Source organism: Athene noctua, chromosome 27 (assembly GCF_965140245.1).
Source record: "Athene noctua chromosome 27, bAthNoc1.hap1.1, whole genome shotgun sequence".
NCBI lineage: Eukaryota > Metazoa > Chordata > Aves > Strigiformes > Strigidae > Athene > Athene noctua.
The window spans coordinates 2,706,755-2,729,602 of NC_134063.1; the positions used below are offsets into that span (position 1 = coordinate 2,706,755).

At 46.1% G+C, this 22,848-nt stretch overlaps 1 protein-coding gene across 1 annotated transcript; it reads left to right on the forward strand.

Annotated features, from left to right (window-relative positions):
• The first annotated feature begins 683 nt into the window (after positions 1-683).
• Positions 684-22,472, forward strand: LONP1 (lon peptidase 1, mitochondrial). Its single transcript, XM_074928249.1, has 18 exons — positions 684-1,025; positions 4,082-4,170; positions 4,588-4,707; positions 5,232-5,460; positions 6,019-6,080; positions 6,659-6,788; positions 7,181-7,264; positions 8,958-9,178; positions 9,948-10,086; positions 12,185-12,363; positions 13,517-13,604; positions 15,002-15,124; positions 15,905-16,021; positions 16,302-16,442; positions 16,526-16,691; positions 17,723-17,931; positions 19,223-19,387; positions 21,846-22,472. The coding sequence occupies exons 1-18, from the start codon at positions 921-923 to the stop codon at positions 22,008-22,010; spliced, it is 2,532 nt and encodes an 843-aa protein (XP_074784350.1). The 5' UTR covers positions 684-920; the 3' UTR covers positions 22,011-22,472.
• Positions 22,473-22,848: the final 376 nt, after the last annotated feature.

Genomic DNA, 22,848 nt, shown 5'->3' on the forward strand with positions numbered 1-22,848 from the left:
TGTGCCTATGTCATGGGTCAAGTACTAAATCCAGATTTTTACAAGGTCTTTCCATAAAGCTTTTTCTTTGATGCCGTCGTTTGCATATGTCCGTAAACTGGCACAGCTGCACAAGGCTTACTTCACAGGCAGCACACAGCACACACTTCCACCTAGGAAATCCACCCCAAGGTTGGAAAAGCCCTTGAGGCTCCTCCAGCCCAACCATGACCCTCCCCCTGACCGTTCCCAACTCCCCCAGATCCCTCAGCGCTGGCTCAGCCCGACTCTTCAACCCCCACAGGGATCCCGGGGACTCCCCCCTGCCCTGGGCAGCCCATTCCAACGCCCAACAGCCCCTTCTGCACAGAAATCCTTCCTCAGAGCCAGCCTGACCCTGCCCTGGGCAGCCTGACGCCAGGAGAGCGCAGAGTGCCGGCTGCCGCCCTTCTCCTCGGACACCCCCCAGCCCCCGCGGCGCTCCCGCACGGAAGGGGCCGGGGCCGGGGCGCGAACCCGCGGCCCCACGCTGGGCTCCGACGTGCGCGGCTCCACGCGCCCCTGGGCCGGGCGGGCCGGGCGCTCCCTGCGCCTGCGCAACGGGGCGGGGCGGGGCGGGGCGGGGGCGGAAGTGTCGTGCGGCGCGCGCCGGCAGCATGGCGGCCGCCCGCTGCTTGCGGCTCTGCGGGCGCTGGCGGCCGGCGCTGCTGGGGCCCGCGCGGCGCCGTCTTTTGGCGGCCGCCTGCTCCGCGCCCGCCTCCTCCGCGGCCCCGCCGGGCTCCGCGCCGCCGCCGACCCGCGCCGCCTTTAGCACTGGCCCGCGATGGCACCAGCGGAGCCCCGGAGGTCTGGCGGGGGGCGACGCGCTGGAGGGCGGCGGCGGCGGCGGCGAGGACGGGAGCGGCGGCGGCGGGGGGGACGCTGGCGGGGCTGGGCCGGTCATGACGGCGCTGACGCCGCTGCTCGTCCCGGAGCATTTCCCCAACGTCCCTCTCATCGCCGTGACGCGCAACCCCGTGTTCCCGCGCTTCATCAAGATCATCGAGGTGAGGGGCCGCCGAGGCCGGGCCGCCCGCGGGGACCCTGCCGGGGCCGGGGCCGGGGCCGTGGGGCGGGCGACGGCCCCGGGGCGGGTGTGCAGCCGCGTTTGCCTTCTCCTGGCCGTGGCCGAGAGCCCTCAGTGGGGCGGGCACGGCGGGCTGTCAGTCGGGGGGTTCTGGCGGGCGGTGTAACTGGGCCCCAGCCTGGCTCCCAGTTTCTGGTAATACCAGGGGTGCTTATGTCCTCAAAGCCGCGCTCTTTGTGGCTAGAGATTTAATCGTAGAGTACTGAGGAGGGTGGCAAGGTGCGTAATGCTCCGTGGCCTTCTGCTTCTTAATGTTTATTTCTAACCACATAGCCTGGCCATATCCGAATAGTGGATTCTTTCGGGATGGTCACGGGCTCTGGGTTTCAGAGCTGTTGCATCAGAGTCAGTGACGCTGCTTCGAAGGGGGAGGGTCAGTGGTGTACACAGAAAGTCTTCCAGAGTTTGCTGTCTTCTCCGTGTTCTTTTGCTGAAGATTAAGCAAACGTGTCCTTGGTGTTTGTGTCACAGCACCACCGACAATATTTGTGAAGGCAGCAAACTGGGAGCTGCAAGAAGAAAGTAAAAATTCAGTGTAGAGCAACAGTGCTGTGGTGGGCGAGGGTGCCGAGACATGGGGATGGTAGGCTTAAAACTTCAGAGTGTGAACTTGCTCCTCTGCACCCTTATATATATGTTTTAAGAGCCATAAATTTGATATCTGATATGTGACAAGTTCACAGGCCAGAAATACTTTAGCCTCCTGAAAGGCACTAGTATTTTACCAGTCTGATTTTGGAGTGAATGTAACAAGCACTGAATCAATATTTTTCTGTTCCTGTAGTCTTCCTTATAACATTATTTCTACTATAGTATTTTCCTGCAGGTCCAGATCTAATATGTGCAATTTTTAGTGTCTTTATAGATGTGTTGGGGGAAGGAGAAGATTATATATTATTACAATCAATTTTAATGCATAGGTCAACAGTGCCTTACATTAAGATAACTGAAATGCTCTCTTATCCTATGAACACATTGAGCTGCCATTTAATGCTTTTATTTCCTGACGATGTGAAGGTCTCTACAGTGAATATGGAATTCTTAATTTTCTTCTTCCTGTAATTGTCAATTTTTTTCTTTCAGTTAATGTCTGTGACACTGGCAAGCATATTGTTGCTAGATATTGTGCAAAATTAAAATAGGTATGCCAAGATGAGAATTGGCCAACAATGGTGGTATCGCTCACTCTCCTCTTTCAAGACCACGCAGTTTATTGTCAGAAGCGTTGAGCAATGCTGCTTACAGCCATCACTTTGAAAGAACACTCAGTGGTCAGCAGTGTGACTTCGCTGTCTATGAGTTTCAATAAGGCCAATGCCCGAGTTCTGCCCTTGGGCCACAACAACCCCCAGCAGGGCTACAGGCTGGGGGAGGGGTGGCTGGAGAGCTGCCAGAGAGGGGCCTGGGGGGGTTGAGAATGAGCCAGAGTGTGCCCAGGGGGCCAAGAAGGCCAATGGCATCCTGGCTTGTGTCAGCACTGGCGTGGCCAGCAGGGACAGGGAAGGGATCTGAGCCCTGGGCTCGGCACTGCTGAGGCCGCCCCTCGATGAGTGGGTTCAGTGTTGGGCCCCTCACCCCAAAAAGGCCATTGAATGACTCGAGCGTGGCCAGAGAAGGGCAACGGAGCTGGGGCAGGGTCTGGAGCACAGGTCTGCTGGGGAGCGGCTGGGGGAACTGGGGGGGTTCAGTCTGGAGAAGAGGAGGCTGAGGGGAGACCTCCTGGCCCTCTGCAACTCCCTGCCGGGAGGGGGCAGAGAGGGGGGATGAGTCTCTGGAGCCAAGGCCCCAGCGCCAGGCCCCGAGGGAATGGCCTCAAGCTGCCCAGGGCAGGGTCAGGCTGGCTCTGAGGAAGGATTTCTGTGCAGAAGGGGCTGTTGGGCGTTGGAATGGGCTGCCCAGGGCAGGGGGGGAGTCCCCGGGATCCCTGGGGGGGTTGAAGAGTCGGGCTGAGCCAGCGCTGAGGGATCTGGGGGAGTTGGGAACGGTCAGGGGGAGGGTCATGGTTGGGCTGGAGGAGCTTCAAGGGCTTTTCCGACCTAGACGATTCTGTGATTCATGCAACAGCAGAATTCACAAGGAGGTATTTTCTCTGTCACTCAGTCCAGCCTGCTGTGATAACAGTTACAGTGGTGCTGAGAGATCTGCCAGGGGCAGCTGTGTGGCATTCAGAGAGCAGAGGGGAGTAAGAAAGTGAACCAGGAAGAAATACTGGCAGGGACTCAAGTAGGCTGGTGGGTGAGGAGAGCAGTTGAACAGAGGGCGCTTTGGAGAAGAGGATTTAAACTAAGGTGGGTGGGCAGAGTTCAGACAATTGATGGGGAATATTGGATTAGCTCCCAGTAGGAGTGGAAAGCTGGGATGTACGGGAAGGGGCAGGGAACAGTGACAGCAACAGAAACTCTTACATAAAAGTGTTGTTCAAGTGACTGAGAGGTTTCTTGCTCATAAGACTCCTATAGATTAGGCCTGGTTTCTCCCCTGTTGTGGTAAGGTATTACCTGTCTTTTTCTGCCTGCCAAGCCACAGAAATGCGGCGTTCAGATCACAGCTAACCCTTGCAGGAGGTTAAAACCTTCGCAGGAACAAAAGCACAAATGCCAATATGGTGGTTGCTATTTGTTCAATTTATTAACTGCACAGTTGCTTTATGTACGCCTTTCCGTACATCGTGAGGTCTTTAGTTCCCTGTTCTTTCCATACATTGCGAGATCTTCTGAGCACCTCTCCCTACACTCCCTCTGCCTTCAAACTTGTCTTATGAGCTCAGTGACTTGTTTTAAATACTCAAATTTCATGTTTCTCTCGTATTCTTCCACTTTTATATGACTGTCCCCTAATGAGGGGGAAAAAACTAGAAAAATCTGAGATTAGGCTTCGTAATGCAGTCGTAGGGTTTCACTGTGCCTGGCCTTACACACAGAGGGTGCAGAGTTTACAGAAAATCCACCTCTGACTTCTTACCTATTGCTGTTCTAGGTAAAAAATAAGAAGCTGGTTGAGCTGCTGAGAAGAAAAGTTCGTCTTGCCCAGCCTTATGCTGGTGTTTTTCTTAAAAAGGATGATAAGTAAGTAGTTTCTCTTGATCTTTTTAAAAATTTTAAAATAAGCTATTTCCATGACCGGGCTGCATTTACACTAAAAGCTGTAATCTGAAATTACCTGCCTTGGATAGTATTACAGAAATTATGTATAGGCTTGGACCATCATCTTACTATGACAGTTTTCACTGCCACCACAGCACTGCTAGGAGCTGGAGTCTATCAAAGGCTGTTATTGTTTGGGTATTTGGGAGGGAGACGAACCATCCAGGTGACTGGGTGATTTGGAAAGGAGCTGTGTGGTGGTAACAGTGGAGATAAAGTGAAGTGTCTTTGCTCCTGAGTCCAGTTTAAAGTTTTGCAACCGTGATTGTTTCTTTCTTTTTCAATCGTACCTTCTTTCTCAAGATTCTGAATATCTACTTCAATTTTTTTCCTCAATAGCAATGAGTCTGATGTGGTGGAGGATCTGAATGAGATCTACCAGATGGGAACTTTTGTACAGATTCATGAAATGCAGGACCTTGGAGACAAGCTGCGTATGATAGTCATGGGACACCGACGGTAATTACTTGTACTTCCAGTGCATCTCACCAGACTTCTTTATAAATTGATATATCCCTTTATGGTTTTCACCACGCATATGCATTCTTATGCACAAATTGTGTATGGCAAGCTTTTCCTTTGTTACCACAGCGTATCCTGATAATGCTCTGGTGCTCCAGCCCCAATATTCTGTGTACTATTACAGATGTGACAGCTTAGCTGCAAAAAGGAAGAGCCAGTGCATGTCGTGCTCATGTAAATTGTAATGTGATGCAAGCAATAATTCATTAAGCTGAAGTTTAGCAGTTTCTTTGACAAGTAGAGCAAGATTTAGTAATGGTGAAAAGAAAATCTCTCAAACTAATTCAAGCTGGTATTTTTGCTTTTAAAAAAACCAAAACACATACCATCAATCACCTTTGTCAAAGCTTGACATTTCAGTTTACTCGGGATGTGACTTAGTCTCTTTCCTTTCCACACTGAAGAGCTGAAATAACATATAACAGGGGAATTGATTGTAGATGGTTTCTTTTGGCTTTCAGGATTCGTATAAACAAGCAACTAGAAGTTGAGCCTGAGGAGCCTGAGAACAAACAGAAGATTAGAAGGAAACAGAAGCGCTCTAAGAAAGAGACTGAAGAGGAGCCTGGTGCAAAGGACCAAGCTGTCGAAGTGGTACTAGATCCTGTAGCTGCTTCCTCCCAGGAAGTTCTCATGGTAGAAGTAGAGAACGTGGTTCATGAAGATTTTCAGATCACAGAAGAGGTTAAAGTGAGTGAATTAATTGTACAAGCCTGGACTTGTCCTGTAGATTTGCACCTATATTTCTTGCTTTAAAGGAAGAGTTCTAAAATGGGGCTGTAATTTCAGGCTTCAGAAACCTGTTCCTCCTTCTCACAGTCACTGCATGAGGAGATTATATGAAAATAATGATTTTTTTCATTACAACAGCTCAATTCCTTAGAACTGGTCACTTCAAAAAGTTGCTGAATGAGGAGGTTGGGCTGTGCTTAAATCTATAATATCCTCTACCAAACTGAATCTTTGCTCCAAAGTGACTTGAGTGGTCAACCTGATCATTCATACTTATGGCCAAGAACCAGTTGAGTTTTCCATGCAGGGAGCCAGCCTATAGCCCTTCTGGCCTGTCCTTGCCTCCTGGGAGGAGTAATGGCCCCCCCACCAGGTACCACGACAGCACACTGCTGCACAGGGGTGGCCAGGGCTGTATTTCTGTGCTGGAGAGGTTGGGGAATGCCATGTTTGTACTGAGGCCTTGTCTGTTCTTTCCCAGTCTTTTTGTTGATTAAATTTTTGTTGTGTTTGTAGGCACTTACTGCAGAAATTGTCAAAACAATTCGGGACATCATTGCCTTGAACCCTTTGTACCGGTAAGCGTTTCCCATGCTGCCCTGCTTTGGGAACAGGATGCTCTCAGGCTGGAGTACACTGAGATTTTCTGTTCCACTTGTCCTTTTCCTGTCGTGAAGAAGAGATACTTGCTGAATCATCACCTAGAATTTTGGTTTGGGATGTAAGCTTTGTTGGGAACAGAGGGGAAATTTTGGAAACCTGGTGTGAAACTTGGATACAAAGTAGGACGGTAAGTCCTATGGTAGGTGATCTGGGTCTAAGTGCAGCTCACTGCAGTAAGTATCACAGTCTGATGTATGTAATATGGGCATAAGAGAGCCTTAGGGTACTGGCACACAGAAATTTTGCCTAATTGTTCAGAGAACATTTTATATATTTGGTTTTATTTATCAGCAATCATTCCTTTTATCAAGTGATTTATGTGTTTGTTACTGAGTATTGGCTTAGGCAAATTCAGAAAAATTGCTTTGCTCTGAAACTGAACTATGTTTCATTTTTTTTCTCTATCATAACAAGTAAATAACTCTATAAGGATACTCCCTTATGAATGTAAAAGTTTACAGAGCATTTTGGGTTTTATTACCATTTTTTTCAGAGAGTCCGTACTTCAGATGATGCAGGCTGGCCAACGTGTGGTAGATAACCCCATCTATCTGAGTGACATGGGTGCAGCACTTACAGGGGCAGAGTCGCAAGAACTTCAAGACATCTTGGAAGAAACGAGTGTAAGATGAAGCTTTTAACTAAAGCTGTGCTAACTGAATCAAAAATACATCTGTTGTATGTCATGGTTTCTTTACCAGACTCAGTACAGAGGGGACTTGAGTGTTGTGTTTGATGATAGATTAGTATCAGTGACTAGGTTCATGTTGAATATTAAGTCATTAATAACTTGCCTTAAGGGAAAGGCTGGATGCTCTGCATTTCTGGTGGCAAATAATTTCTTTCACGCATTGGTTGCGTGCTGTGGAATTGCTACACAGTTCATCTTTCCACATCTGCAGGTGCTGAAGAGTTCTCCCAGACAACCTGTTGGAGCCTTTTATTCTCCCTTTCTCACTGGGAGTTGAAAGAGTATTGTGTCTGAAAACTCATTTTGTTTTCTCTACTTTTCTAGATTCCCAAGCGACTTTACAAAGCCCTTTCTCTTCTAAAGAAGGAATATGAGCTGAGCAAACTTCAGCAGCGTCTTGGAAGGGAGGTAAGTTTTTCAGTTAACAGATACCTTGTATGTATTTATATCATGTCCACCACTGTGATGCTAAGCACGGCCAGTGAAGAATTTTAAAGTAAGACAATGGTACACACTCTAAATGGAGGTTATTTTAGAGTTAAGATTTAATATTCTTCAGTTAGAAATGCGATTTTTCATGCACATTGTAAAAGTAACAAGATGTGAGGCTACAGCATCTGCTCTTCAATTGTGTCCAAGTTGTAAATTCATGCAAACAGGTAAATCCTAGGGAACTGCAGTTAACCAAGCATCTGTGCATAAATACAGCACGTAGTGGTGTATGTAGCACATAAGGGTGTAAATAGCACAGTGTTATTTTAAAAGACCCTCTGCTAACCAATGTGAACTGCAGTAGTTCCTGGCTGTTAGAAGTTTTAATCAGAATACAGTAACTGTATCAAAATGGTAACTTAGTACATGAAGTACAAGGATTTGTGTCTGAGTCAAAAGTTTCTAGGTTTATTAGCTCCCAATAATTGGGGCTTTTAAAATTCGTGTTAAGTGCAGAATGCTTTTGGACCAGGGTGGGAACTGTTGCAGACTTCTTAAGTAAATTGCATGAGTGAGGTCTGTGGGACCAGATGGGATGCTCCCAAGGATGCTGAGAGGGCTTATCAGTGTCATTATTTTGTTGTCTCAATCATCTTTAAAACACTGTGGTGACTGGGGAGGTTTCTGGTAAGTGGGAGAAGGTAAATCCCATGCCTATGTTCAAGAAAGAGAATCAGGGAGACTACAGACATGTCAGCTTGACCTCAGCCCCGGGGAAGATTATGGGGAAAATCCTCCTGGAAGCCCTGTACAGGCAAATGAAGGAGGATATGATACAGAAGAGCCAGAAGGGATTTTCTAAGAGCAAACTGTGCTGCATCAGCCCGATTGTCTTCTCTGATAAGAGGGCCTATTGCACAAAGGGAGAACAATGACTATTGTATACCTTGACATTAGCAAAGTTTTGTTGTGGCTAGCCATAGTTTTCTTATGACCAAATTGGGATGTTACAGACTGGAAGGATGTAGTACAGGGTGGGTGAAAAAATTGGCTAGACTAATGGGCAGAAGAGATTGTGATCAAGACGATAAAGTCTAAGTGGCAGCTAGCTACTAGTGATGTCCCTCAGGGAGTCAGTAAGAGCCTCCTCAAGTTTACCAAAGAAAAATTCATAGTCCCACACCTGAGTTGGAATAACCCTGTGCAACAGGACAGTCTGGGTGCCAACTGGATAGAAACTAGCTTTTCAGGAAAGGACTTTGAGGCCCTGATGAGCTGGCCATAAATTAGCAGTCTGGCCTTGTGGCAAGGAAGGCCAACTGCATACTGGGCTCTATTTTTATTTGTGTAGCAGCGGATTGAGAGAAGTGGTTATTTCCTTCTATTTGGCACTGTGGAGATCACATCTGGCTTACTCTAACCAGCTTTTGGTCTCCCCAGCATAAAGAAAATGTTGAAGCACTGAATTGTGGCCAGTGGAGGCCACTAAGATGTGGAGGGAGCTGGAGGGTAGCACAGTTGCTTTTTATATTAGGACATGCTGCAGATGATTTCTGAGTAGTATTTTCAGTTGCTGAGAAGGTCGTAACTGAGAAGTATTCGGAAGCATTTGATGTTTGATGGGTTGTACCAGGACCAGAATAGTTACTGCATTTGTTGCTTTGTCTAGGTTGAGGAGAAGATCAAGCAAACACATCGCAAATACCTTCTCCAAGAGCAGTTGAAGATCATTAAGAAAGAGCTAGGTCTGGAAAAAGAGGACAAGGATGCTATAGAAGAGAAATTCCGTGAGCGTCTAAAAGAGCTGGTAGTGCCAAAACACGTCATGGATGTGATTGATGAAGAGTTGAACAAGTTGGGCTTGCTGGATAATCACTCCTCAGAATTCAAGTGAGTGCACGGCTGTGTCCTCTGCTGTCAGGGCTAGTTGGGAGAATGAGAGAAATCAGTATAATTCTGTGAAGCTCTTACCTTAAGTGTTTCTTTTCTCTTTTTGTCATAGTTGTTTTCCCTGAATGTAGCATATGATCACATCCTGGCTATAGGACTGTTATCCCAATCTCCTATGTTTTACTGTAGTTTACCTATTTTGATCGGTTTAGGTCTTCTCTTGCAGCCTAATGCTGTGGATAAGAACTGTGAAGTTCATTCCCCCTCAGGAAATGTGCAGTGATTCCTTCAGCCCTTAATTTTGGCTCTTCTCTCTTGTACGTCGGTGTTTTCATTAGAGAAGAGAAGCTAGTTGCTAAGTCATGACATTGGCTGAACTACCTGAGGTGGTCCCTGAAGTGTTGGGCAGGGTTGGAATTGCAAAGTCTCGTGACCTGATTCAAACAGTTGACAGTAGTGCAGAGCTTACAAACAATCCTCTTGTCTTCAGGCAGGAACCAGCCCCACACCATAGAATCACACAGGGAATTTGTGTGCAAAAATCTACACCTTTGCATGGTGTGTTGGAGGTTCCTTGTCTTTGACAGGGGAATGAAGACCATAACAAAAGTTTATCAATGACTGCCCAGATAATTATGTTCTTTTCATAGTCTCCTTTCTCTGAGTAGTTTAAATCCCACTTGTTCTGGACGAGGTTATTTTGGAAGGTGATGGAGGAAGGCATGAGCTGGTTGTTGTCAAATCACCTGCATTTCTGTGTTTCTGTCAGTGTTACACGGAACTACTTGGACTGGCTGACATCCATCCCATGGGGTAAGTGTAGTGAGGAGAACCTGGAGCTGACCAGAGCCCAAGCTGTTCTGGAGGAGGATCATTATGGAATGGATGACGTCAAGAAGCGAATTCTGGTAAGGCAGGAATAGGCAGTGTGTCCCATTTCACACTCTGCTTAGCATCAGGCATTTTGGATGTGTTTCAGATTTCAGCTCATGGATCAAACAGAATGCTCCATGAAATAACAGAATGTTCTGGTGATCAGTTAGTGTGTTTAATTACTTGTGGCAATGAAGGTCTTATTTTGATTTCAAACCACAATACGCTCTTCTGCTTCTTAATGCTGAGTGAGTGAATAAGTGTCCAAGGAAAGCAGTCTCTGGATTTTAATCAGTTTGTTCAAAGACTATTAAAATGGTTCTGCTTGACTGGCAAACCTACTGTCTTTCCAAAACACACTGAGCCTCTACTCATAACTCTGAAATTAATGGAGGGAAGCTAGCGAAGATGCATGTTTGCCTCACAACCTGTACCTATCCCAGAGTTGTGTTGGATGCTGAAGGGTTTATAGTCTGCAATGCAGCCCTCATAACCAGGCAGGGTAGTTCTCAGTGTTGTGTTGTTCCACAACTTCTGTCACTTTTGCCTGGGGATGTCCTGCCTGCACTTGCTGTAGTTAGGGAAGCTCTTTTATATAAGAGTAGATACCTGCAGCAAGTTGCAACAACTTCAACAACTTGCTGTGAGAACTGCCTTCCTTTCCAGGGGGCAGGAACAGGCTCCTCCGTGTAGCCAGCCAACACATTCAAGCTGTGAAAGATAATCGCAGTGCTGGCAGGATTTGTATCGTACTGAGCAAGTGCAGGAAGGTGCCCAGTGGAGGGGAGACAGGTGCAGATCCTGACTTTGCAGTAACAAATTGTGGTGAGAGCTTAGCAGAGTTGGTGAAGCTGTTGAGTGTAGCTACCCTTCAACTTGACCATTTCCTTCCAAAGAGTGTAGTAAAGCTGTGTCTCTTATTGTTCCCACATGCTGTTTATAGCAGAGCTTTGTGTTACCTTGGGGACAGCCCAGATGGTGCTCCAGCCACCTCAGTAACTGTTGTGCATAGAAGGTATAAAGGCATCTCCTAAGCTAACAGTATGATGTCATTATATATAATGAATAGTAAATTCTTAGACATCCTGGGATTTTGCTTTGATTCAATTGCTGTGTTCCAGTTTCTTCTAGAAAAAGATAAAGGTTGTGATGTATCTCAATCACTGACAGCCAAAGGGGGCTTTTCCTAGTAATGCCCAAGACTTGTGACTAAATCCCACTATCAGATTTATTATTTTTAATGATTTATGGTAAGCCTGTTGTCGCACACTTGCAGGCACGTAACACCTTTTGAGTATTAGTCTCTTCTGTTGCTTGTCAGCACTATTCATGCTGACTAGGCCCAGCCTTTATACAAAACCAGATTAAGTTGCATCATATAGGTCTGTGGCTTTGATTACTGATGTGATTAATTCCACACAGAGGAGATTCCTCAGGTGTAGCAATGCAAGCAAAGCCGATGATTTTAAGGTACTGAGAAATACCTACACAGGTTTGAGCCTTAATCACATTGGTGCTATTGTCTTTGCATAGTACTGCTGTGGAGTTCAGTGCTGTAGGGGGAAGAGATCAAGGCTCATCTTTGCTAAATAACTGGCTTGTTCCAGGGGAACCACATCTCTCTGCCCACTTGCACAGTGATTTCTCCACCGTAAGCATGTGAGCAGTTGAGACTTTAGTTCTGAACTGTGATCTTTTGATTTCTCAACTGCTGAGTGTTACTTAAGGGTTGCCTAGCATAGGAGTCTGAAAAGATGCAAGTTTAACTTAGCAAAGAAGAGGTACAGTAGGAGATGATCCTGTGTAGCTTGAGAGACTCAGGTGAGAACTAGGGAAGCTGGGAGAAGAACTACAAGTCTGTCTTTCCACTCCAAGACAGTGGAGACTGCTTCTCCTGGGGAGATGAGTACAGAGCATGAAACCCAGGGACAATGAAGTGTGTAAATAACCAGGGGGAAAAGAGATGCACCAGTACCCTTGCTTAGCTTCTCTCCTTGCCCTCCCCAGCTCCTCTGATGACCAATTTTGTGTATGATGCTCATTTTCTAGTCATTACTTGACTTGATAACAAATATGTTTTGGTGTTGCTGCAGTTGCCCTCAGTTCACTACTGGTGGTTCATCTGTTCTGCAGGAATTTATAGCAGTCAGCCAGCTGCGAGGATCCACCCAGGGAAAAATTCTGTGTTTTTATGGCCCCCCTGGGGTTGGCAAAACCAGCATTGCCCGCTCCATTGCCAGAGCCCTAAACAGAGAGTACTTCCGCTTCAGTGTCGGAGGGATGACTGATGTAGCAGAAATAAAAGGACACAGGTCAGTGTAACTTGAGCAGTTTCTCAATCCAGCAATTTTTACTCATGTTGTCAAAATAGGAACCTAACTGGAGTTGGACAACGTGTGTGACTTTCATCTCTGTTCTGCCAACCCTGGCTGCCAGGAGTTGGGATATAGGAAGAGGTGAGCAGGATAGCGAAGGGTGGAGTTTGGAACATAATTGTATTTGTGTCTCTAAGTTCAGTCACTCTCTGTTTCCTGTGTAGGATCATGAGAGATTTTTGAAAAGCTGTGTGAGCCACCCAAAAGCATTGGGCTGTTGCCAAATGCTGGTTTGTGTCTGTCTATAAATGCCAGCACTGGGGAGTAGTGACATGAACAGGGTCATTCATGTGTTCAGGTGTGGTTGAGACTTGGTTTCTGAATAACAAGGAGAGAGGTGCTGCGTGAGGAAAAATTGGGACCAAGAATATTCATGGAGAGAACAAGAAGACCTGAATCCAAAAACCAGCAGATCTGACCCTGCCATGGGTTTATTTTCCTTCCTTATACACCTGAAAAGAAAACCAGCAGTGTTTTCAAACTAGGAAGAGTAGCTGTTCTGCAGTGTGAATTGAACCTGTGAGGTGCTGCCCTGTATGATACCAAAGCAGAGAGAAATATTTCATAAACTTTTCAGGATGTTCTCTGCTTTGTGCCTCTTGGGATTCACTCTGCTTCTGCATGTTCTTGGACACCAGTTCCCTCTAGGAGAAAGGTTGTGTTTTGCTGTTTGAAGTTTGTTCCTTCAAGTGTACCTTTTGATTTACACTGATCTTTCTTTTTTTGTCCCTATCGAGGGAGGGAATAAGATACTCTTTTATGTTACCCAAAACCCAGGAAGTCACTATTAAAACATCTCTGTTCTCAGCCTTAGCTCTTTGATTCCCTCTTAAATTAAAAGTGGTTAAAATTAAAAATAAAAACTGCAGTCTGGGAGTATTCTGACAAAATTCTTGTCTGATTTCTATTAGAAACAGACTAGGTGGATCTTGGTGCTTAGTATGGTGATGGAGAGTGCTTTTGATAGATGTGAAAGAAATACAGACTTGTTTTCCAGCAGGATATACCTGTTCCATCAGCTACACGCTGTGTTGTGTGATGTGTGCTGTACTTTACAATGGTTCCCTAAATACAGTCTCTGGTAAAACAGGAGGACGTATGTTGGAGCAATGCCAGGAAAAATCATCCAGTGTCTGAAAAAGACCAAGACAGAGAATCCACTCGTGCTGATTGATGAGGTGATGTATCTGGTGTTTCTTCTGGTTTTTGCTTTTAAAAACATGTATCAATTCTTGACCCCAACAGGAAAGGTGAAGCAGTAACTCTCTTAAAAATCCCAGGTTTTTTTATTGAAATGAGGCTGGGTGCTCAAGTTCTTTTGAGTGTTAGGGATACCTTGTGTTTTTTCTCTTTCTCTAACAGACTTCACAACTGAAATATTAAAGTTGACCTTCTCATTAAATTGCAGCTGTTTGGATCATGAGGATCCTAATGGACCTGGCTGGATATTCAGAGGCTTCAGTAGCTCATGTGTTCCCTGCCTCGGTGTGGGTACCTCACTGTGCATGAACCACTGTTGCCCATGTGATTATTAGTGACTCTCTCAGCAAGACTATAAGGAGTAAGATGCTTGTAGTCAATTTGTGATCTGATCTGAGAATGAGTCAAGGCTACCAGCCTGCTGCCTTGTGAAAAAGCAAACAAGGACAGGATGTGGTGGCAGGTGTTCAGAATAGACTAAAGGCCTCCTGGCCTCCTTGGGTGCCATGCCTGGGGAAGACCAACAGCAGATGTCTTGGGGATGGTATGGGGGACCAAGAAACTGGGTAGTGTAACCTGTATAACATAACCAATGAGTATCTTGATTTAAAAGGTTTTTAAACCTGTGGGTCATGGCGTTTAAGTGGTGGTGGTGAAGAGCCACAGTAGCAAAATGCATTATGTCCATCTAGTTAATGCTACTCTTTAGGGAGAAAAAGCAGTGGAGAGCGGCCCTCTTGTGACCTCTCCTCCCGAGGACATTAACAATGCTGAAAGAGGTGACAACCATGGATGTGGTTCTGGGCGGCCAGCTCTAGGGGGCCCTGCTTGAGCAGGGGGGTTGGGCAAGATGACCTCGAGAAGGCCCTACCAGCCTCAATCAGCCAGTGATTCTGTGAAAGCAGCAAAGAGTCGCTAGCAGAGCTGTGATGAATGTTTGTGTGTAGGTACTTTGAACCTTGGGCAGAGTAAGGAGAGCCTCTTAGCTTACATGTTAGTGAAAAGGTATAAAAGGCAGCAGAACCCTGTAGACCTCCCACTGTAGAATAAGTATTCTGGTCTGTGACTATAGCTTAGCTTAATGAGGAGTAGCCCATTAATCCTCAATAACTCACTTTTGACTGTATGCACGCTCCCTGAGACTTCATAGTGCTTCTCTACAACACTGTAAAAGCCCATGTCTTTTCAGATGTGTCATGAGTTCCTGCAGTAGGATCATAGGGACTTGGGTGAATACACAGAAAACTGATAGACTGGTAGTGGCTGTTCATGAACAAACACATGAAGATTTTCAGATGGAGCCTTGAATGAATCTTTGTGTTAGAATTTATTGTGGTGGGAAAGTTCTTGGAGCATTTAAGTATTTCTCCCATAGGTGGATAAAATAGGAAGAGGATATCAAGGGGATCCATCCTCAGCCCTTCTAGAGCTGTTGGACCCAGAACAGAACTCTAACTTCTTGGATCACTACCTTGATGTTCCTGTGGATTTATCAAAGGTATTTCTCTCTTCTGCAGAGGTGGTGGAGCTGGAATGTGTGAATGCAGAGGTGTGTCCATGAAAAGATGCTGATGGAATCGGTTGGAAAGTCAGACAGATGGGATTGAGACACAAGTGGTACAGGGCTGTCTGTGAAGGAGCTGGCTTGAACCAAAGTGTCTGTACATACTTAAGATAACACGATCACCAGCATATGTCCTGTAGCCCGAACTCCCTGTAGAGCTAGGGACACAAAGATGTGTGGTCTCAGCCAGAAAAGGCAGGAGTTTTTCTTCTATGCAGTGATTAGCAGAGTTGCTATTAAATGAGATTGCCTCATGCTGCTGTCAAGCTTTTGAAATTGGTTGTCGTTGCACACTGTTGCACTTCATTGCAGACTGTTACGTTAATTGCAGAATTGGTGGATTAGAAATTCACATAAACACATAATTCAGTCACTTCTGTGCTAACTCTGTAGAAGGTTAATATAAGATAAGTTAGAAGTGAGAGCTAGATCTCCCTTGGCAAATGGTTTCCTGGTCCATATCGGACCATTCTTGATTTCCCAGTTTGTGCTGTATGTGTTTTTAAACATTTTCTAAACATTTATTTTGAGGGTAGGGAACATCCTACTACACAGTTCTAAAATCCCAAACTTTTTCTGTAATGAAAACTAGATTTCACAGAAATGATCTTGCTCCAGCCTTTCAGACAGAGAGACACAGAACTGAGGAACTATTGCTTGGAGTAAAGCAGCAGGATAATGAAAATGCTTAATAGGATCTTGTAATACTTCCAGGTACTTTTTATTTGTACTGCCAATGTAACAGAAACCATTCCAGAGCCACTGCGGGATAGAATGGAAGTGATCAATGTGTCAGGATACGTAGCAGAAGAGAAACTTGCAATTGCAGAGGTAAGAGAAACCACTGATGTGCTGTGAATTACACCTGATAAAACGTTTTTGGCAGATTCAGGCTTACGTATTTACATCCAACTGTGTCCAAAAAAATTAGGTTACGTGGCATTTTGGACAGAGTTCCTCTAATTTGAACACCCAATTAAAGTAACTCCATAGGCTGTGGACTCCAAAAAATGGCACTGAGCTAACAGCAGAATGAAGTTGAGTGAATTGGAACCACCAGGCTTTTGTCACAAATCCTAACCAGAAGGGTGTGGGGGATTATTTCTTTCAGAGGTACTTGGTCCCTCAGGCACGAATTCTGTGTGGCTTGGATGAAAACAAAGCCAAAATCACATCAGATGTCCTGACTGTTCTCATCAAGCAGTACTGCAGAGAGAGTGGGGTGAGGAATCTACAGAAACAAGTAGAAAAGGTGAGGGAAAGGTTTGTAACTGTTGTTACTGTGCTTCAGCCTTCTCAGCTTTTTCTACAGAAACAAATTACTGTCTCACTCAGGTATTGAGGAAATCTGCCTATAAAATTGTGAGTGGAGAAGCAGAGATGGTCCAAGTAACACCTGAAAACCTGCAGGACTTTGTAGGAAAGCCCATCTTCACTGTGGAACGCATGTATGAAACCACTCCTCCGGGAGTGGTGATGGGTCTGGCCTGGACAGCTATGGGTGAGACAAAATTCCTTTTGTCATTATGTCTACATTTCTTTATAGTTTTCAGAAATTGAATGTGATAGTCAAACTGAGATGCCTTCACTGGAGAAGTTGTTCTATTGGCACCAGTAAAATCAACTTCTGTGGTCTTTTAGATCCTGACTACTTCCATGAAGAAGGGAGCCTTTCTTACTCCCTAACTCAGGCTCATCTTAGCTTCAGGCCAGCATGCTTTCTCTTTATGCTCCATATCCCGTATGAACCACATACGTTAGGAACAGCAGTGACTAAAAAGCACAAGCCTTTTCAGAGAGGACAAGACCTTGTCTGCTTCCCTAAAAGCGGGAGGTGCCATTCTGACTTGCAGCCCAGCTGAGGCATGCTGTATCTCTCCCTCCGTGCTGCATCCCCCCCCTCTCTCTTCATGCTGCATCTCTTCAGTGATGTCACACCACTGACCTGGCTTTCAATGTCAAGGGCAGATACAGGTATTCCACCGCTCCGTTGGGGTGGGTGCACTTGGCTAGTTACCATTCAGTGGATTACTCTCCTAGTAACTTGGGGGCTTATGTGCACCACGGGATGGAAATAGAGCACATAGCAAAGGATATGACCTCTGCATACTGCTGAAGTAGTTAAGAGGGAAAAGATCATTACAGTGGAGAAGGTAAGTAGATGTCCAATACTGGGAAGCTGAACTGGCTAGAGGTGTGCTATGGTATGAGATCATCTTACTTTTTGGCTAAAAAGAGCCTGAAGCCATTATAAGAACTGATTGTTTCCACTAAATAGGGGTTGTGTCTGTATTGGTGGAGTGTGAAGTCTAAAGAAGCAGTGGAGACTGTCAGTGCAGCATTGTTGAGCTTTCTAGCTAGCCTTCCTGAAGGGATTTGGAGATAGGTTTCAACTGCTCCTTACCCAAGAACAAGTGTCTCTGATACAGAGCCCCAGTTCCAAGTTCCTGACACTGCGTCTGCATCACCAAAACATGGTTTGATTTTTCCTTTAAATTTTCTCAGGGTGTTGTTTTTTCTTTTCTTTCTTAGGAGGTTCCACTCTGTTTGTTGAAACATCTCTGAAGCGACCCAAAGACAAGGAGAACAAGGATGGGTCCCTTGAAGTAACAGGGCAACTGGGAGATGTAATGAAAGAGAGTGCTAAAATAGCTTACACATTTGCAAGAGCCTTTCTGATGCAGAAGGACCCCAACAATGACTTTCTCGTGTCTTCCCATATCCACTTGCATGTGCCAGAGGTAAATTGATGCAGAATTCCCAGGGCATGCACAGCCGCTAGGCTGGTTTGCTCCCCTAGACATGAGGCTGGAAAGCACTTTGTTTGTCCCTGTGTGGTGCAGAATGCCACCTTTTTAGCAGTAAAACCTAGAAAAGAAGACATTTTCCTCGGGATCCTGTGAAAGCGTTCGTAGGAGCAATGTTTCTGTTCCTTTCTGCAGCAAGGATGTGGTGAGAATACAGGGGCTTGGATAATACTGTAAGGAATCCTTAGACTTTTGGTGTAGCTGTTGACCCTGTTGTGCAGGTGAGGAAACCGTGGCACAGAGATAAGTATTTTGGATAAAAGCTTGTATGTGGCTACAAGGAAACCAAAAGTTAGGTCTCTGTGTTACCAGGCCTTCATGAAGGTCCTTTACACATAATTGAAAATATTACTCTTGGTCTCCGCCATGGTTCCTAGTCCATATAATGGCGGTGACTGCGCTCTTCTAGTGTCTGGGACTGGAAATAAAATCACACAGGGCTCAGATGGGCTCATGCACTGTAAAGCACCTGCCCAAGCCTGTTACACTAAAGACAGATTTTGTGCTCTGACTATGTCCAAGCTTTGCTTCTGAACTATTGCATGCTTTAACCTCGTCCACAGTCCTTGTTGCAGCTTGCTCTGTCTGTCCAGGTACTTGGCTGTAACTTGTGTGTTTGTTTTCTGGAGGATCAGAAAACAGCAGACATTGTCTCTACTCCCTCTCAAACATGCATTTCTTCTGCTCTTACCTCAGGGATCTGTTTCATCTCCAATAAATCCAGAGTGTCACTAGTTTAGGCCTGGATTTTGTTGGGCTTTCTAAACCAAATGATCTTTTCTGCCTTGAATGATTTTTCAGTATTGTCCTCCACTATTTTGTGTCTCTTGATGCTCTCTTCCCTTGTGATGCTGACCACTGATAGTTGTTTCCATGGTTGGCTTAGGTCAACACAAACCTTCAAAGCACCTGTGCTCTGGTTTTTTGCTCCTGTTACTGTACTTATTCAAAGTCCTGAGCCTGATGAGTATTACGGTGGCATCAGGCCAGAAACCAGCTTGTAGACTCATGGATTATTCCTCCTGAATAAGGTGAGGACTGACCCGATTGTTAATAGATCGGCCAGTTCAAATAGCAGGATTCCGTCAGTGACACTTTCACAAAAACCTGAGTGAGACTCTGTGAAACCGGAGCCATGTTAAAACAGCAACAACAGAGGTGTTGCCTGGCTTTGCCACTATTTGAATGAGCTAAAGGCAGGGGGGTTGTGGTTTTTTTTTAACAGGGAGCAACACCAAAGGACGGACCAAGTGCAGGGTGTACGATAGTGACAGCTTTGCTATCGCTGGCCATGAATTGCCCCGTGAGACAGAATGTGGCCATGACTGGGGAGGTGTCATTAACTGGAAAAATTCTTCCTGTTGGTGGAATCAAGGAGAAGACTATTGCGGTAAGAGCTCTTCCCTTGTCTCTGTGGATCATCTGTGGTTTGGGCTCAGCAGGGACTGGGGCAGCCCGAGTGATTGCCCCTGTAGTGGGAGAGGCAAGGATTCAGCATTCCCTGCTGGGAGAACGTGGGGATCTGGCCTGTGAGGAAGGAGATGGGACCCCAGGCTTTGTGCCAGGGCATCTGTGTTGATCTAGTTACTTACTAGACTGGTGGAATTAAGGGTGGAAGGTATCATCTGGCTGTTAAAGCTGTTCAGCTACCACAGACTGGGATGGGTCAATAATCTGTGCTGGGTTGAAGTGCCTGTTCAAGGGGGGCATCCGGTGTAGATTTAATGTATCCATGAAGTGTCATCGTTAAAGTTAAGGCTCAGTTCCCTAATGCGGGCTTTGAGCCTGGAGGGCAACAGAGCACCATGCAGCTGTTTACTCACTCCTTTCCCACCCCCCACCCCGGCCCAGCGCTGGGAGGGAGGAAGAATGAAACAAAAGGCTCAGGAATCGAGATAAGGACAGGGAGGGGACGCTCACCCATTAAAGGTCTCACAGGCAAAAACCCGGGTCGTTAGGGGAAGACAAAGGATGTCACTTTGATTCAAAACACTAACTATAATGTTACAGTTATTTTATAACTTAACAGACAGGATGGGATACTAAGAAGCTTTACTGTATCTTAAAAAACCTCCCCCCACCCCTCCCTTCTTCCCAGGCTCAGTTTTGTTCCCGATATTCCTACCTCCTCCCCCAGTGGCGCAGGGGCAGGGGATGGGGGGTGCAGTCACTCTGCTGCCTCTTCCTCCAGACGGGGGGAAGCACTCTTCTGCATTTTCCCCCCTGCTCTACGTGTTCCCCTCTCACTGCACACTCTCTCTGCTGAGTCCTCCCCACAGGATGGATTCTTTTCGAGATGCTCCGGCGTGGGTCACCCCCAGGCGTTGCACCTCCCCGTGCCGAAGTACAGCTGCAGGGGCTGCTCTTCCCACGTAGTCCTGGCCTAGCGCAGCCGCCCGCTCCGCTGCGGGCTCCTCCACAGGCTGCAGGTGGATCTCTGCTCCTCCCGTGACGCCCACGGGTGTCAGGGGGTGGCCCTGCCCTCTCACCACGGGATACAGGGGGGCTCTCAGCTCCAGCACACCGTCCTCACTTCCTCCTCCTTCCTTCCAGTGACCTCGTGTTTGCACCCGTGTCCTTCTCTTAACTTGTCCTCGAAGTCCCCACCCCCCCTCTCAGGTTTCCCTTCTTAAATACATTACGGCAGAGGTGCAGCCACCATCGCCCAGCTTGGCTCAGCCTTGGCCACAGGCAGGTTCAGCTTGGAGCCAGGAGAGGGGAGGAACTTTGCAGAAGCTTCTTATAGGGGGGCACTCCTGTAGCCCCCTCCTCCCCTGCTACCAAAAACCCTGCTATGCGAACCCAGCACACCCAGTTCCAGTTTGAATTTGTCTGACTTAAAATTTCAGCCCTATGGTTTTGTGGTTTATATGGAAAGAACTTCTGATGTGTTGCATTTTCCCCTGTTCAAGTTACTTTTTATTTTTTTAAGTAAGCTGTATAGACTGAGTTCTCTGAAGCACTCTTGCAAGCACTGGATTGATTCATAGTGGTGCTTGCTTTTTTGGATTCAATCCTTTTCAGTTTTCAGAATTTTTTTCAACCATTCAAATCTCTCTCCATACTTTACTCTGCACAGCTCCTGCCTACATCAGCCCTGTATCATCCCCATTTTTCTGTCTTCAAGAATGGCATTAGCTCTCTTGGTAGCCTGTTGACCTGGAGCTTCACATCAGTGTTCTGTCCCCAGATCTGTTTGGGCTACAGCCTTGTGCAGTGTGATTCCTTTTCTCTGTGTGGCTTTAAAAGGGGTAATTTTGCATTTTGTTTTGTGGTAGTCACTTCAGGAGGACTAAGGTATGCTAGAGGTGTCTGTGAGTGGCCACACAGGAATAAATGGAGGATCACCATGGAGTGAGTGGGTACCAACCTGCCACTCGATGAGGGGGCCCCAATTTCTGTGCTCCTCCTGGCACAATGTCCTCTCAGAAGGTTCTGTACAGTGGTGCTGTGGGTCACATGTATTGATGTGGGTTGGTCTGGTAAGCTGTTCATAATTCTTCCTTTGATTTTGAGGTTTATCCTCATCCAAGTTAGAACAGACTTTTAAAACTGTAAAATAGTACAAATTGTTCTTAACAATCCCCTGATATGCTGACAGTTCTACTAAAATACCTCCCACTTCAGCTGTCCCTGCAGCTGAGATGGTGGGACTGGTGTTTTGGGGACTTAGGGAGGTCTAGAACATGATCCATCCTTAGTGACATCTGTAATGCCCTTGCTGCTCTCCAGAGTAAAGACAGACCATGCTCCTAAGTAACTGTGTTCTTGCTTTCTAAAATGAGTGTGTTTCCAGTAGATTGGATTTCTAGGACTCAACAGACTGCATAACTTCTTTTTCCCCACAGGCAAAGAGGGCAGGTGTCACCTGCATCATTCTGCCATCAGAGAATAAAAAGGATTATTATGACCTTGCTGGATTTATTACAGAAGGACTGGAAGTGCATTTTGTTGAGCACTACAGAGAGGTATTTGATATAGCATTTTCAAAGATGGATTCTGCTGGAGGATGATTTCAACAACCTGATGGCTGGAAGGTGAACTGTCCCTTAATGCCCACCTGGACCTGGGGTGACCTGGGGACAATGGAGCTATCGCTGCTGCGCAGCTGCTGAATGAATTATGGCTTGGCTAGAATAAAGTATTTCTCACTCTTTAATATTGAATTATAATCCATGTTAAGTATTTACAATAAAATTGTGAAATTTTACTTAAAAAATGTGAATGTTATCAGCCACCGTGGACACAGTTCTTCAGATTAAACCACAGCTCAATACCATCAATACAAGGCCAGGCTTAAAGAGAGAGCAGGCCTGGACAAAAGAGCAGTGTGCTCAGCATCAGCAGTTAGCACTGCATTCCACCAGAGACTGGCTTTGATACTGCAGCAGCTGTTATATTCACTGAGTGAAAAAGGAATTCAATAACTTAGCATAACTGTTGTACATCAATAAACACAGGCTTGGGCCAGAGAACTTGAGTACTTCATCTTGTGGCAAATGCTAGAAAAAACAGATTGAAATAGGGAACTGTAGTTACATAAAGTCTAGTTGAAATTATTTCCTTTTGCAGGAAGAACAGCCCTTGTCCTGTCTCACAGCAAGGTAGCCCTTAGTGGAGAATGAATAAATTGTGCTGAAATTCAGGGAGCTCTAAGTGACTGCAACTTGGTAATGCACCGCAGAAAGTAGGGTGTGAATGGAGGATGCAAGGGGAAATGTGTGAGCAAGAAGAGCTGCACAAGGAACAGACTGAAGTGCTGTAGGGAGGGAGTGGAAAGTTGTTACTATTTCTACAGCAAGTTTTGTCCACTGACTTCTACCACCATCGAGGTTTGAAGCCAGGCTGGGA